Below are 13456 nucleotides of genomic sequence, written 5' to 3' on the forward strand. Positions count from 1 at the left end.
TCTATACCTACTTCTATTAGTGTTACTGTTAGCCAAAGCAGTTTCTTAAAAAAAAAAGTTGTGAGCCTAAGCCGGAACTGCTTTCGATCAGCACCAGTCCCTCAGCCGTTGGCCATCGACTTTCCCCTTCTCTTCTTGGCTGGAGAAAGTGAGACAGACAATTTCAAGGGTAACCATGGCCTTCGTAACCACCGTATAAGCCCGTTGCCAAGCTCAGTGAGTCTCTGCTCTCTATTCTATTTTGTTTTTCTTTGGTTGCTAAGTTTTTTTTTTTTTGATAAATAGGTTGCTAAGTTTAAATTTATTTGTGTTTCAATTTTCATCAAATGGGTCCAAACTTGTGTTGTAATTTGAGTTGTGAAACCTACAAGTTGTGCTACTTCTGTTGTATCAAAAAGCACGCTTTAGTATAAGTTGAGTGGTTGTTGGTGTTTAAATGTTTATGTAGTTTTTTTTTATAGGTATTTTGAGAATTAGTTTTGATGAATTTGGATGAGTTTATTCCTGTACTCTCTCTAAATTTCTCATCTTCTCTCTCTAGAATTCTTGCTCAATAAGTTATTCTAGTACTACAGTCTTGCTGGTCATTGATATGTAAAAAAAGAAGAAGAAAAAACTTACTTTTGTTTTTTTTTTTTCCTTCCTGATTGTCATAGTGGCATGGTGTGACTATTTATTTTTGTTGAAATTGAAGCAAAATTGAGCATAGTTTCATTATGTATTTGTTGGTTTGTTGCTCATATCAACTGGGGATTCCAAGTTTTGGATTCTTTTTGTTTTCTTTTGTTTTTAATCTGAATTTTTGGGTGAGGTGTGTAATTACATGAGCTTGGGTGAAATGCAAAAACTTTTAGCTAGTCAAGTATGAACAATGAAGGGCTTTAGACACTATTGAATTTGTAATGTATTTGTTTGATTCTAATTTCTGTGTGTTTTCAATGGACATAAAAATAGTATAATTTTGTTTACTTTTTGGGTAGGTGAGTGCCGATAGCCTCAAATGGCAAGGCGTGTCCATCTTCTTCCCAAGTTCTTCCTCACCACTCCAACCAAACCCCAAAATCCCATCTCAGTCCCTCTCTCCCAATGCCTCTGCTCAGCCTCTACCCCTGAAGACCCTACTAAAACCCCAACAGAAAATCATAACCCTACCACCCTTCATGAAAAACAACGCCTTGATCAAGTTCAAAAGCTCCGAATCCTCCTCCAACATGGCCGAATGGAAACCGCTCATAGGCTCATCAAGACCCTCGTTCACTCCAAAGATCCATTCTCTTCGCCCTCTGATCTTTTCACCCTCTTTTCCCTCTCTTCACCCTCCATGAAGCCTGCTTTCTCTGACGTGCTATTGTTGGTTTGTTCAGAGTCCAAAATGACAACCGAAGCCACAGAATTGTATACCTTAATGAAGAAAGATGGTATTTTTCCTTCTTTGGCTTCTTTCAATATGTTGCTTGAGTCATTGGTGGCTTCAAAACAGTTTAAGAGAACACTGGATTTGTTTTCGGAGTTTTTGGAGTCGGGTATTCGACTTGATAGGTTCACATATAGTAAGGCAATTCTGGCGGCGGTGAAGTTGGGGGACTTGAATAGGGCCTTTGAGTTGCTGAATAATATGAAGAATAGCAGGGTGAGTCCTCATGTGTTTGTTTACAATGTGTTGCTTAGTGGGTTGTGTAAAGAGAAGAGAATGAGGGATGCGGAGAAGGTTTTTGATGAAATGCTGAAGAGGAGGTTGGTGCCGAGTTTGGTTACATATAATACATTGATTGATGGTTATTGTAAGGTTGGGGAATTGGAGGGTGCCTTTGGTTTGAGAGAAAGGATGAAGGCGGAGAATGTGGAGCCGAGTCTTGTTACGTTCAATTCATTGCTTAGTGGGCTTTGTCGGGCACGGAGAATGGATGATGCCAAGAGGGTGTTGGAAGAAATGGAGGCCCATGCATTTGTGCCAGATGGATTTACTTATAGTATTCTATTCGATGGGCATTTGAGGTGTGGTGATGATGAGGCTTCATTGGCTTTGTATGAAGAAGCAATTGGAAAAGGTGTAAGGTTTAACAACTATACTTGTAGCATTTTGTTAAATGCGTTGTGCAAAGAAGGGAAGATGGAAAAGGCAGAGAAGGTATTGAAGAAGCTAATTGAGAATGGACTTGTTCCAGATGAGGTAATGTATAACACAATTGTAAATGGATTTTGTCGTAGGGGTGAGGTGGACAGAGCCATTTTGACGATTGAACAAATGGGAAGTCATGGGTTGCTGCCGAATTGCATCACTTTCAATACTTTAATTGACAAGTTTTGTAACATGGGGGAGATGGATAAGGCAGAGGAGTGGGTAAAGAAGATGGCAGAGAAAGGAGTTTCCCCAAATGTTGAGACATATAACACCCTTATTGATGGCTATGGACGAAAGTTATTGTTTGATAGGTGTTTCCAGATTCTTGAAGAAATGGAAAATAAAGGGATAAAGCCAAATGTTGTAAGCTATGGTTCTCTCATACATTGTTTTTGCAAGGATGGTAAGCTACTTGAAGCTGAGATAATCCTCAGGGATATGGTAGGAAGAGGGGTTTTGCCAAATGCACAGATATATAATATGCTCATTGATGGTAATTGTACGGCAGGGAAACTGAAAGATTCTTTTAGGTTTTTGGATGAAATGGTGAAAAATGGGATAGGAGCAACACTTGTAACCTACAATGTGCTCATTAATGGGCTCTGTAAAAGGGGAACAATGATAGAAGCTGAAGATTTGGTTTCCCAGATCACTTCTTGTGGTTATAATCCTGATGCTATCACATACAACTCCCTAATCTCGGGGTATTCCAATATAGGAAACATCCAGAAATGTCTCAACTTATATGAAAATATGAGGAAGTTGGGCATTAAACCTACTTTAAATACCTATCATCCTCTAATTAGTGCATGCAGTGAGAAAGATATAGTGCTTGTAGAGAATTTGTTTGATGAAATGTTACAGATGGGTTTGTCTCCTGATCGAGTTGTATATAATGCACTTATTCACGGTTATGCAAAACATGGTGACGTTCAAAAGGCATTTGCTTTGTATCATGAGATGATAGACCAGGGTATTCATGCTGACAAGATGACCTATAATAGCTTGATTCTGGGGAACTTTAGAGAGGGAAAGTTGTCTGGAGTAAAGGATATTATTAATGATATGAAGGCTAAAGGATTTGTTCCTAAAGCTGATACTTATAACATACTTGTTAAGGGGCATTGTGAACAAAAGGATTTCACAGGGGCATATATTTGGTACAGAGACATGTCTGATAACGGTTTTCCCCTAAATGCCTGTACATTCAATGAGCTCATCACTGGCCTTCGACAGGAGGGGAGGTTGCAAGAGGCCCAGATTGTTTGCTCTGAAATGAAGGTTAAACTAATGGATGATTGGAGCATCACTGATAAACTTTCTGTTGTTGCCTAATAGAAAGATGTTTGGACTGTGGTTAAGCTCTCAGCACAATATTTTGTTGAGAAAGAGAGACACAGATATTATATCAGAAAACTTGTTCCTTAGTTTCTCTATTTCTAAACTTCTTCTGGCAATATACATCGTTATTTATTTATTTATTTTAAATGAAAAAAAAACTATTTTCAAGAAAAATACAAAAGCATTGCGTTCTTTACATGAAAACTCACTCAAAGCAGATTTTAAGTGCAAAACTTTAATTTCAAGAGGGGCAAAACTTAGGTACAGTTTTGTAGTTGAAATACATTAGGTCCTCCAATTAAATTCAAACGCATGGTTGCATTAACCAATGAAGCATAAATAGTGTTATTTTTTCAAGGACAATTAAATTCAATGTAGTTAGAATTGCTTATGGAACCCACAGATTTATAAGAAATTTTTAGATGTTTACATTCACAAAATCTATTCATTCTGCTTTTAATAATAATACAATAAGCTGTTTTCATTAGGGAGCTCTAAATCCTTATTATACTAAAAAACATGTTTACTATTACATTTATAATTCCAGATATGTAGAGAGGGATACTGCATGTTTATTTATTGCTCAGGTTCTCTCACTCTGGAAAGGAACTTCCTGGATATGAAAACTTAGCAGACATTTCTTTTTCTTTTTTTCCTTCAGGTTATTTTCTCCCTTGTATTTGGGAATACAAAAATGCTTGAAATTATTTATATACTTTCTTAAGTAGCATTAATGTATAATCTGATGATATGGTGCAAGAATATAATGTGCTGAAAAAGGAATTTTACAGAATCCTTTGTCGGTATCAAGTCATTAAAAAAATAAAGTCACTCATGTAGATTTAATATGAGAATCTGGGTGAATTTGGTAAATGATAGTTATTGAATCTTGGTGGGACATAAATTTGCCTTGGATATTCTGGGGTTTTGAATTTTAGATGGGTTCTTATAATCAGGGTAAGGATTTGTCTATAATTGGGTTTTGGTAGACGATTGAATATTTCTTCTGTGTTATATAGTCCTAGGATAACAGTTTGGTATCATATATGTGACCCATTTGAGATAGTTCATAGTTGCCTTAAATAATGAAATTAATTTATAGTAGATTTATATTCCTTCTCTGCTTTTTAAGAATGTGTCTGTGTAGTCTGTAAATAAGATGGCACGCCATTGTTTATTGACCTTCTTGTGTCTTTTGTTCAGGAAGTCTAAACATTGGGTTATGTTACTTATCAGGAGATATTGTAAGATTTTTTTTTTTTTTTTTTTATATTTTAAATTCGTATTATTGATTATGTGAGTACTGGTTATGTAAATCATGTCTATAATGTCCACCTCAAATACCTAATCTCAACTTTTATGTCTAAATTTATTGCAGGAAGTTGCACAAATTGGTATGTTTATTTGGAACTGCATTATTTTTGTGGCTTTTTTCTCCTTTTTGTTTGAGCTCTGTTGTTCCTTTCATATCTGAATGACTCTTAATCATAACCCTCGAAACTTCTTTTGAGTTTGGTGTGTTGCCTTGGCTGTGAAGCATTATAATTGTCTCCATATTTAATTCAATTATCCTTAATTTATTTATTTATTTATTTTTTTGTGCTTCTCTGGTATTCTTGAATTTTAGGGGGTTATGTGCACCCTTAGGGTTGAAGATAGTGAAAGGCCTTTTTTTTTTTTTGGGCTTTGGCTTATATGGTTTTTTACAGCAGCCTTATTCTGATTCAAGGAAATCATTATTTGAAAATTTGCACCACCTTCATGATCATTATAATTTTATATAAGTATCATTCATAAATCTCTTTTGCCGGTCTTGTTTGTACTGCTATTAATGTAATCATCATTCCATTTGTAAAGTTTTTCACATTGCAACCCCTTTGAGTTTTTATCTTATCACGTGGGTTTAGTTAAAGTTCATACCCTGTTGACTAAAAGCACTGAAATTCATACTCTGCAAGACTGCAACTCCCTTTGGCCTTTCATTTTGTTTCCTCCTTTTGGTATGTGTATACTTCTTCCCATGAATTCTTCTAGTCTCTGTGCGTTCTTCACAGTTGCCTTGCCAGCATGTTTAATTAGATACATAAGATGCCATGGGCAAGGGAAAATTGCTAAGCCAGTTGAAGTGGAAAGGTCAAGTGAGCCTGAAAGCCAGTTGAGTCTGATGTGGCTGATCTCAATGAAGACAATGATCCTGAGGAGGTGATGAATGAAGAGGTTGAGCATGAAAAAGTAGAGGAAGAAGAGGAGGAAAAGGAGTAGGATACTGATAATGCCAATGGAGCTGGTGATGAGACAAAGGTTGAAGATGAGGATGAGAAAAAAAAATGCTGAACTTCTTGCCCTGTTGCTATGGTTCTGAAGTGTACATAGTTGTCATTCCCATGATGCTTAGGGGGACTTGGACCTTTTTTGTGGATCTATAGGTTAGCTCCATTTCTATAAAAAGTAATCTTATTAAGTGCCTTTTGTGAATATTTATATCAATGCCACTATGGTCGTGACAACAGGTTCAAATTATGAAAGACGAAGATTCTGGTGAGAACAAGGGCTTTGCATTTGTGACCTTTAGAAGTGCAGAATTAGCTTCTAAAGCCATTGATGAGCTGAATAATACTGAATTTAAGGTAACATAACCTTCTGTGCATCATTTCTTATTGCCTTTCCCCCACATAAGCCGAGGACTTAATGAGAAGTTGAATATTGAGTTTGAGTAAAATTATTATTGTTAGCTAAAAGATTAAGATTAGCCTTTCTTAGATCTTTTAAATTTTTTTTGGGTAAATTGCAAAATACACCCCTAAAGATTGGGGTTGTTTGAATTTTACACCTTGAAGTTTGGTAGTTAAGTGACATGCTGACATGTTGATGTGTATTTTTTGTCTTGTTTTGCCAAATCAGCCTCCCAAAACGATGCTGTTCTCACTTAAGATAAAGAGCATTATTGGTGCTTCCAAAACGACATCGTTTTTTGGGTTGATTTGGCAAATAGAAAAAAAAAAAACACATCAGTAGGCCAACATGTCACTTAACACCCAAAACTAACAGAGGGTGGAGTTTTGCTAACAAACCAAACTTCAGGGTGTAAAATCTAATTTGTCAAACTTCAAGTTGTAAAATCCAAATAATCTCAAACTTTAGGGATGTACTTTGCAATTTACTTAAATTTTTTTTAAGATCATTTTCTTATGGGGTATTTTCTGTTATTTATGTATGCTGCAATTGTTAAATGCTTTTGTGTAAACCCTTTATCTCCATGGTGAAAAAAATAAAATGTTCAACATCTCAAGCAAAGCAGGGTTCATTCATTGGTAATGTTCCTAGAAGCTGGGGTGAGCAGGATCTAAGGAAGGTTAAGGTCAGCGTGAACTAGTTATACATCTTTATGGTAGTTATTATAAATATTTTTTCTATAAATATAGTTATTATTAATAGTTGATATTGTTTGTTTATACTTTATATTTTGTTTATTTTCCGAATTCCCAGTGCCTTTAAAAAATTTATGTTTTACTACAGCAAGTGGTTTGGTTCTTTTGTGTGGGTTACAACTTACCAGTGTCATGTCTATGTACTCATTTTATAAAGGACAACCAATTTTGTAACTAAACTCTGTCATTTTATAAAACTTTTGGTTACAGGATGCAAAGAATCCAAGCAATAATCGGGGCTTTGCTTTTTGTTGATTACCATATCCATGCAAGTGCCGAGTATTTGGCAGAAGGTGATGAAACTCAAAATTTAAGCTAGGTGATAATGCCCCAACTGTGAGCTTGGCTGACCCAAAAAATGCTGATTCTTCTGCTGTTTTCATAGGTCTTGTAAATTTTTTTCTTTTCTTTATATAAAACTTATAGCTAGGAGTCGTCCACATTTGAGGACCAACTATTTCAGTTAATGTAACAGCAATATGGAGCCATAATAATAATAATTTTTTTTTTCTTTTGTGTGTGGGGGGGGGGGGGGGGGGGGGCATTAGTAAAATTTATATACATATATATATATAGAAATTATAAGAGGGAGGAAATGTTTTTTAAAAGCCAAGCCCCCTTCCCTCTGCCAGTGGGAACATCAATGCCATTGTCAATGCTCGACATAGGTGACGGGCAAAAATTACAAAAAAGTTTTCTTCTTCCTTTTCTTTTTGTTGGATGAAGTTCTTGAGGATATAATGGGATGATTTTTGGGAATGTAATTGTGGCTTAATGTAATCCTTGAAACATTAAAGAGGGTCTAGGAATGGATTTGAGGCAGTGCAATTTGAATATATATATATATATTTTTTTTTAAAGATGTTTTTCTAAGCTTGGTGGTCAATCCAAGCAACCTGTGGTGAAGCTTAAGTTTTCAGACATATTTTAGGTGGTGAAGTTTAGGATTTCTCCTGTTTTTCTTTGTTATCCACTATTTCTATTTTCTAACCATATCATCCTACATCAGTTCTATAAGCATCCATCTTGGTGGGCACAGGGAAATCAAAGATGTTAAAGGAGGATGTTGGTAAATAATATAAGTTATAGACTTATAGTTCATTAGACCTGGAGGAGTTGAATGTAATGAAATCATGGCTTATATGAATATGGATTGCTCTAAAAATATATATAAAAAAAGGAATAATTATAGATTATTCACGTTAGGTTAAACTTGATTTTATGTTACCTACTTGTGATTTGAAAAATGTCACTTTACTCGCCTGGGTTTGCTTCCTTATGCGGTTATTACCCGCCTCTCACTTTCACTGTTGTAAAAAAGTTGTATATTTATAAGTAAAAAAAAAAAAAAAAAACAAAAAAAAAAAAATAAAGAAGTGAAGATTTAAAATTGATATTTGTAAAAATTGGAAGTTTGTATACTTGGCTCAAGGACAGTAAAGGTAAAGCCTAGAAATGGATTTGGTCATGATCTAGATTTATCGGCTTTATGAGTTCCTTTAAGAAAGACGCTCGAAAGATTGCTAAACAAACTGTGCAGCTTCGGCTTCAATGGCAAAGCCAAACATCGGACCAGTAAGAGGAATGGAATGAAGAGGTAGAGGAGAGAGGGAGAGTTGATGGGTCTTTGTCTGGTAGTTTTCTTTCTCTTTACATTAGTAATAGTTCATCTACTGTTTAGATCATAAAAACTACACTTTTTTTTTTCTTCAAAAAAACACATACTCATACCAAACACCAATTGTGTTTTTAGTTTTGAAAAAATGTTTTAGAAATATGGTGCCTAATACTTTTTTTTCCCCATTATAAATACTCTAAACACATGTTTTCAGCACACTTTTAAATCATGGTTATCACATTGTTTTGAAAACAAAACCCCCAATATTGCTACCAAACATGCCCTTAATATGGCTTGATCTTTTGATCAATTTGTTTGAATCTTAGGACTATAAAAGAGCCGCGCCGAATATTAAAAGTTCAAGCTTATTTATTTAATTTTTTTTTCGAACAAATTCATAAAATTATGAAGAGGTAAAACATTTTAGTCATAGTTTCATAATATATAGGAAAAGAATAAGTTAATCAAGTAACTGGTGAACAAATTCGAGTTTTGTTCGACAAGAAAATGAGACAAACTTGAACATAAAATCTTATTTGGTAATAAGCTCAAGCTCAAATAACAACAATAAGCTACAAGTAATAATTTAATATTATATGAAGTTATTGACAAAGTTATACAATCATTTCAAGTCTATATAAATATATTTTTAGACAAAAATATATAGTTAAATTGAACCCTCATGTTCACGAACACATTATTATGTTTGATCTTGATTCGTTTAATAATCGAGCCTAACTTGAACTTGACTTGTTTTCAAACTAACATAAACAAGCCTTTTTTTGAGCTAAGCTTGACCTATTCATAAACAATTTGGTTCATTTATAGCCCTAAGTTTAATGTCACATATGACATACTATTTTGATTATCATGAACTTAATTATATTTTGGAATGGGCTTCGGTTCATCAAATGACTCAACGAAGGTTTTATACTCTTTGAATGTTTGAAAAACGATTTTTCTCATGAATGCTTAGTTTCAAATGGAGTGTCTATAACTAATCAGGCCGATTTGGCTTATGAGGACTATTTGATTGGTAAAGGCCAATTTTGAAGCTGGTGTGACATATCTAGTTGATGCGGCCTGATTGACAGGCGAGGTCAATCTAGACGGTGGGACCTAACTTACTAGTGAGACCCATCTGGTTAGTGAATCCTAACTGATTGGTGAAACCTGTTGGGTCGATGGGTCTTAAACTCTTAATTGACTGGTGATGTTAATCTGGATGATGGGGCTTAACTAATTGGTGGATTAGGATCTGATGCAAAATTCTAGGTATTGCACCAGGTTCAATTCATCCATCTCCTCTCACAATTTTTTTTTATTTATAAATTTTTCACATTTTTAACTTTCACTTTTTACTTCTCTTAATTTTTTTAAATCAATGGTTGAGATTAAAAGTTGTTTGTTACAACCATCAATCTCAACTATTCATAAAAATTGCATTTGAAGTTGATGAAGGCTATCAATTAGCTGATGAGGCCTATCTGAATGGCGAGGCTGATTTTGAAGATGAGGCCTAAAAAAATATTGGTGAGTGGTGTGTGCAATAATTTGATATAGTCCTTAAGTTGAATATTTTCGACATGCATTTCACATTGGCACTAATTGAAAGCTTGGATTTGTGTGAAAACACAAGAGCTTGTTTAGACCCCCAAATTAAAATTACGGCTAGATTGCTTTTACTCTAACTTAGACTAAGTGTGGAATAAGAGTAAATGAGTGCAAACAACCGATAACACTACCCTAAGCCACATTCATCCATTATCAACGATATAAAGTAAAGTTTAAGAGTAGGGAAGAGAGATGCAAACACAAGATAACACCGAAACGTGTTATCGAAGAGAAAACCGAAGAACTCGACGAAAAACCTCTCCGCTACCCTTCAAGCGGTAAATTGATCCACTAGAAAATAAGTTGGAATACACGAATAACAAAAGACTCTCCAAACCTAGTCTATCCAATATACTTAAGCCCTCCAAGCTCCTGCTACCAACTGACTTCTCGGAACCTTGTCTTCTCTGGCTTTTCCAGATCCTACAATATGCTCGATTGCATCCGCCAATGATTGGCTCCTTCTAATACTTCCCAGCAGTACCAAAACCTCACTTTACACTCAGATTGGGTGTGGTAAGTGTTTGAGTTATTAACCTCTCAAGGATTTAGAGATGGAGAGGTAGGAGTAGAGGAAAATCACAAGGAAATGTGTAGATGATTGTGAGTATAACAATCTCTAACTCTTAAGTGTATTTTATGGGATTTTCTCTATGAAAAGCACTGCTTACAATATGTGAGTAATGAGGGTATATATAGTGTGGGTAAAGACTTGGTAAAACAAACATGACAAATTAGCCAAACAAAATGTTTCGCGAGTATTTTGCAGGAAGACCTTACCCGTGAGACACTCGTGAAAACTCCAGGCTGTCATGACTCTTCACATTCCAATCATGTGCTCTACACGTGGCTACTTTGTGAGTTAGCTTCTCGCGAGCTTTTCGCGAAATCCACTTGTTCTTCGTTTTAAGCTTGAGTCTTCACACTCTTTCGCATTCAACCCTTACAATTAAAAATCACACATAAATACAGGGAAAAATGATTGAATAAAATTACAATCAAATTTGGCACGAAATTAAAACCAACACAAAATAGTTGTAAATCACAACTTTACACTAATTTTGGGCGAGTCAAATTTGTGGGACATAAGAGCATTTACATCAGTCTCACCAATTTAATATTTCAACAAAAATTTATCTAAACTCAACTGAAACAAGCGTGCATCTGCTTCACTAAATTAACTAAAGTTTTTAAAGATGATAGTCTCATCTTTACATATAGTGAGCCTTTATCCTCACTACATTAAATTTAATGTTGATAAAGTATTGAGATTGATGTATGTGTATGAAAATAATAGATAGCTAAACAAGCAAAAGTAGAGTTTTTTGGATTAGTTTAGCTAAATATTTGAGAAGATTAATGTGAATGCTCTAATAGAACCACAACAAAAACCTCTACCTCGATATAATTGTGATTAACCTCTTGATAGAGCTAGTCACTTGCTAAAGAAGAGGACCTTAGACCAACCAAGACCATCCATCAATCCATGCCTTTAGGGGTGGCTAGGGAAGCTCTAATTTTTAAATGAGAAAATTGGTGGAGAATATGGATAATGGAAGAGTAATAGTTGATGGAGCCTGGTACTCATACCTTGGTTTGCAGAGTAAGGGGGTATTTAAGAACATAAAGAGTGATTTTTGGTGCTTAATTAACCAAAGACCTAATAGTAGATCTACCAGCTAGTTGTCTACTTAGCTATTATTAATTTTATTACAAAAGATTTAATATGAAAATTAATAGCATGTCGTGTTCGGCCAGATCATCGAGGGCATAACGTCGTGAAGGCTGTGGAGAAGGCCGGATTGAGCTCCGGAAGGATCTCGAAGCCTGTGGTCGTCGCTGACTGTGGTCAACTCTCTTAGATCTGAAAAAAGTCAAAAAAAAAAAAAAAAAAAATCTGATTTTAACTATTGCTAATGATATTATCTCTATCTCTGTCGTTTTCATCTATTGGGGTATCGTTTATTACTGGCTATAGTTTTTACCTCTGTCAGTGTCGTTTTAGGGGTCGTGCTTATGGTTTTTTCTTTTTTGGGAGTCTATGAGAACTGGGTTTTTATTATCCTATCCTCGATGATATGGTGGTTCTGAGACCTTTTTATATAATATGATAAATGATGAGCTAACTTTATATTAAAAAAAAAAAAGAAAATTAATAGGATTGAACACATCAACTACATAATATATATATATATATATTTTGTTTGGTTTGTTTTGCGTGTAAGAATCACGCTACAATTTACAAGGCATATATGCAGTAACATTCCTAACGCTTGCAATTCTTATGGCTTTGCCATCATTTTTTTTTTTTTTTTTTGGAAACCAAAATACAAGTTTATTTCATATCTGAATATTAATGTAGATCAAAGTACAAAGCCCCTGTTGTAAAGTGGAGGGGAATCTTCCAACCAAACTTTGCTAGACAATGGGCTAGAGAGTTAGCAGTACGTGTTTCTACAGATAGACAACACCAACGCAAATCCTTCAAAGTGTTTTGAATCTCCAGTCACGACATGTCCAAGTTTGGACCATGTGAATGTAGCATCTTTATTACATTTTGAGTGGTCCCTTTCGAAAACTAATATTATTTTTTGCATAATCATTGCCATTCTATTCAATCAAAAGGAACAAAGATCATAACCAACAAATAATTAAACACTTTATCATACATAAATAAGACAAGAAACGATCAAGTAATATTTGACTGGACAATGGGACATAATAAAACCCATACTGAACTCTTCACTCCTCAGTAGTCAGCAGCCAGCAGGCAAGGCAACTTTCTTTGATTCACTTGAAAAAAAAAAAAGTCTCATTCTTACTTGATGCTACGGACATAATATATATATTTTTTTAATATAGAAATTTTTATAATTACTAAAATGGTTGATCTAGGATGATGGACACAAATAAAATTTTAGTATTACAACCTCCAAATTGCTATTTTACATTCCCAAAACATAAAAAACCCACTTTATCTGGGTGTGTATATTTAAATTTTTTTACATCTATGCTACAGTGAGTTGGTAAAATACCAACTCTTGTAGCAAGGTTGTATAATTTTTATATTCATTTTTATTCACTTTTCTCTCCTCTATCTTTCATTTATAATCTATACATCTCTCTCTAATATTTATTTTATTAGGTAGTTTATATTATTTTATTGGTTGTATATAAAAATAAGAACTGAAATGTTGAATATTTTGTTAAATGAGTTAGTAAAATAGATAAAGTAGTATTTTAAAGTGTAAAATAAGTATATTTTTATAAACTCAGATGTGAATGCTCATGAATCCACATTATCCACTACTTCTATACTAATTACAATCATCT

At 34.5% G+C, this 13456-nt stretch overlaps 1 protein-coding gene across 3 annotated transcripts; it reads left to right on the top strand.

Moving 5' to 3' along the window:
- Positions 1 to 7401, top strand: LOC126713069 (pentatricopeptide repeat-containing protein At5g12100, mitochondrial). Of its 3 annotated transcripts, XM_050412718.1 has the most exons (7): positions 1 to 216; positions 981 to 4124; positions 4667 to 4707; positions 4842 to 4857; positions 5530 to 5889; positions 5974 to 6090; positions 7102 to 7401. In XM_050412718.1, the coding sequence occupies exon 2, from the start codon at positions 1001 to 1003 to the stop codon at positions 3455 to 3457; it is 2457 nt and encodes an 818-aa protein (XP_050268675.1). In that variant the 5' UTR covers positions 1 to 216; positions 981 to 1000; the 3' UTR covers positions 3458 to 4124; positions 4667 to 4707; positions 4842 to 4857; positions 5530 to 5889; positions 5974 to 6090; positions 7102 to 7401. The 3 variants fall into 3 exon arrangements, with proteins under 3 accessions (XP_050268675.1, XP_050268674.1, XP_050268673.1); XM_050412717.1 differs by having other exon boundaries at positions 4842 to 5889; XM_050412716.1 differs by having other exon boundaries at positions 4667 to 5889.
- Positions 7402 to 13456: the final 6055 nt, after the last annotated feature.

The sequence above is a fragment of the Quercus robur genome, chromosome 2 (assembly GCF_932294415.1).
Source record: "Quercus robur chromosome 2, dhQueRobu3.1, whole genome shotgun sequence".
Taxonomy (NCBI): Eukaryota; Viridiplantae; Streptophyta; class Magnoliopsida; order Fagales; family Fagaceae; genus Quercus; species Quercus robur.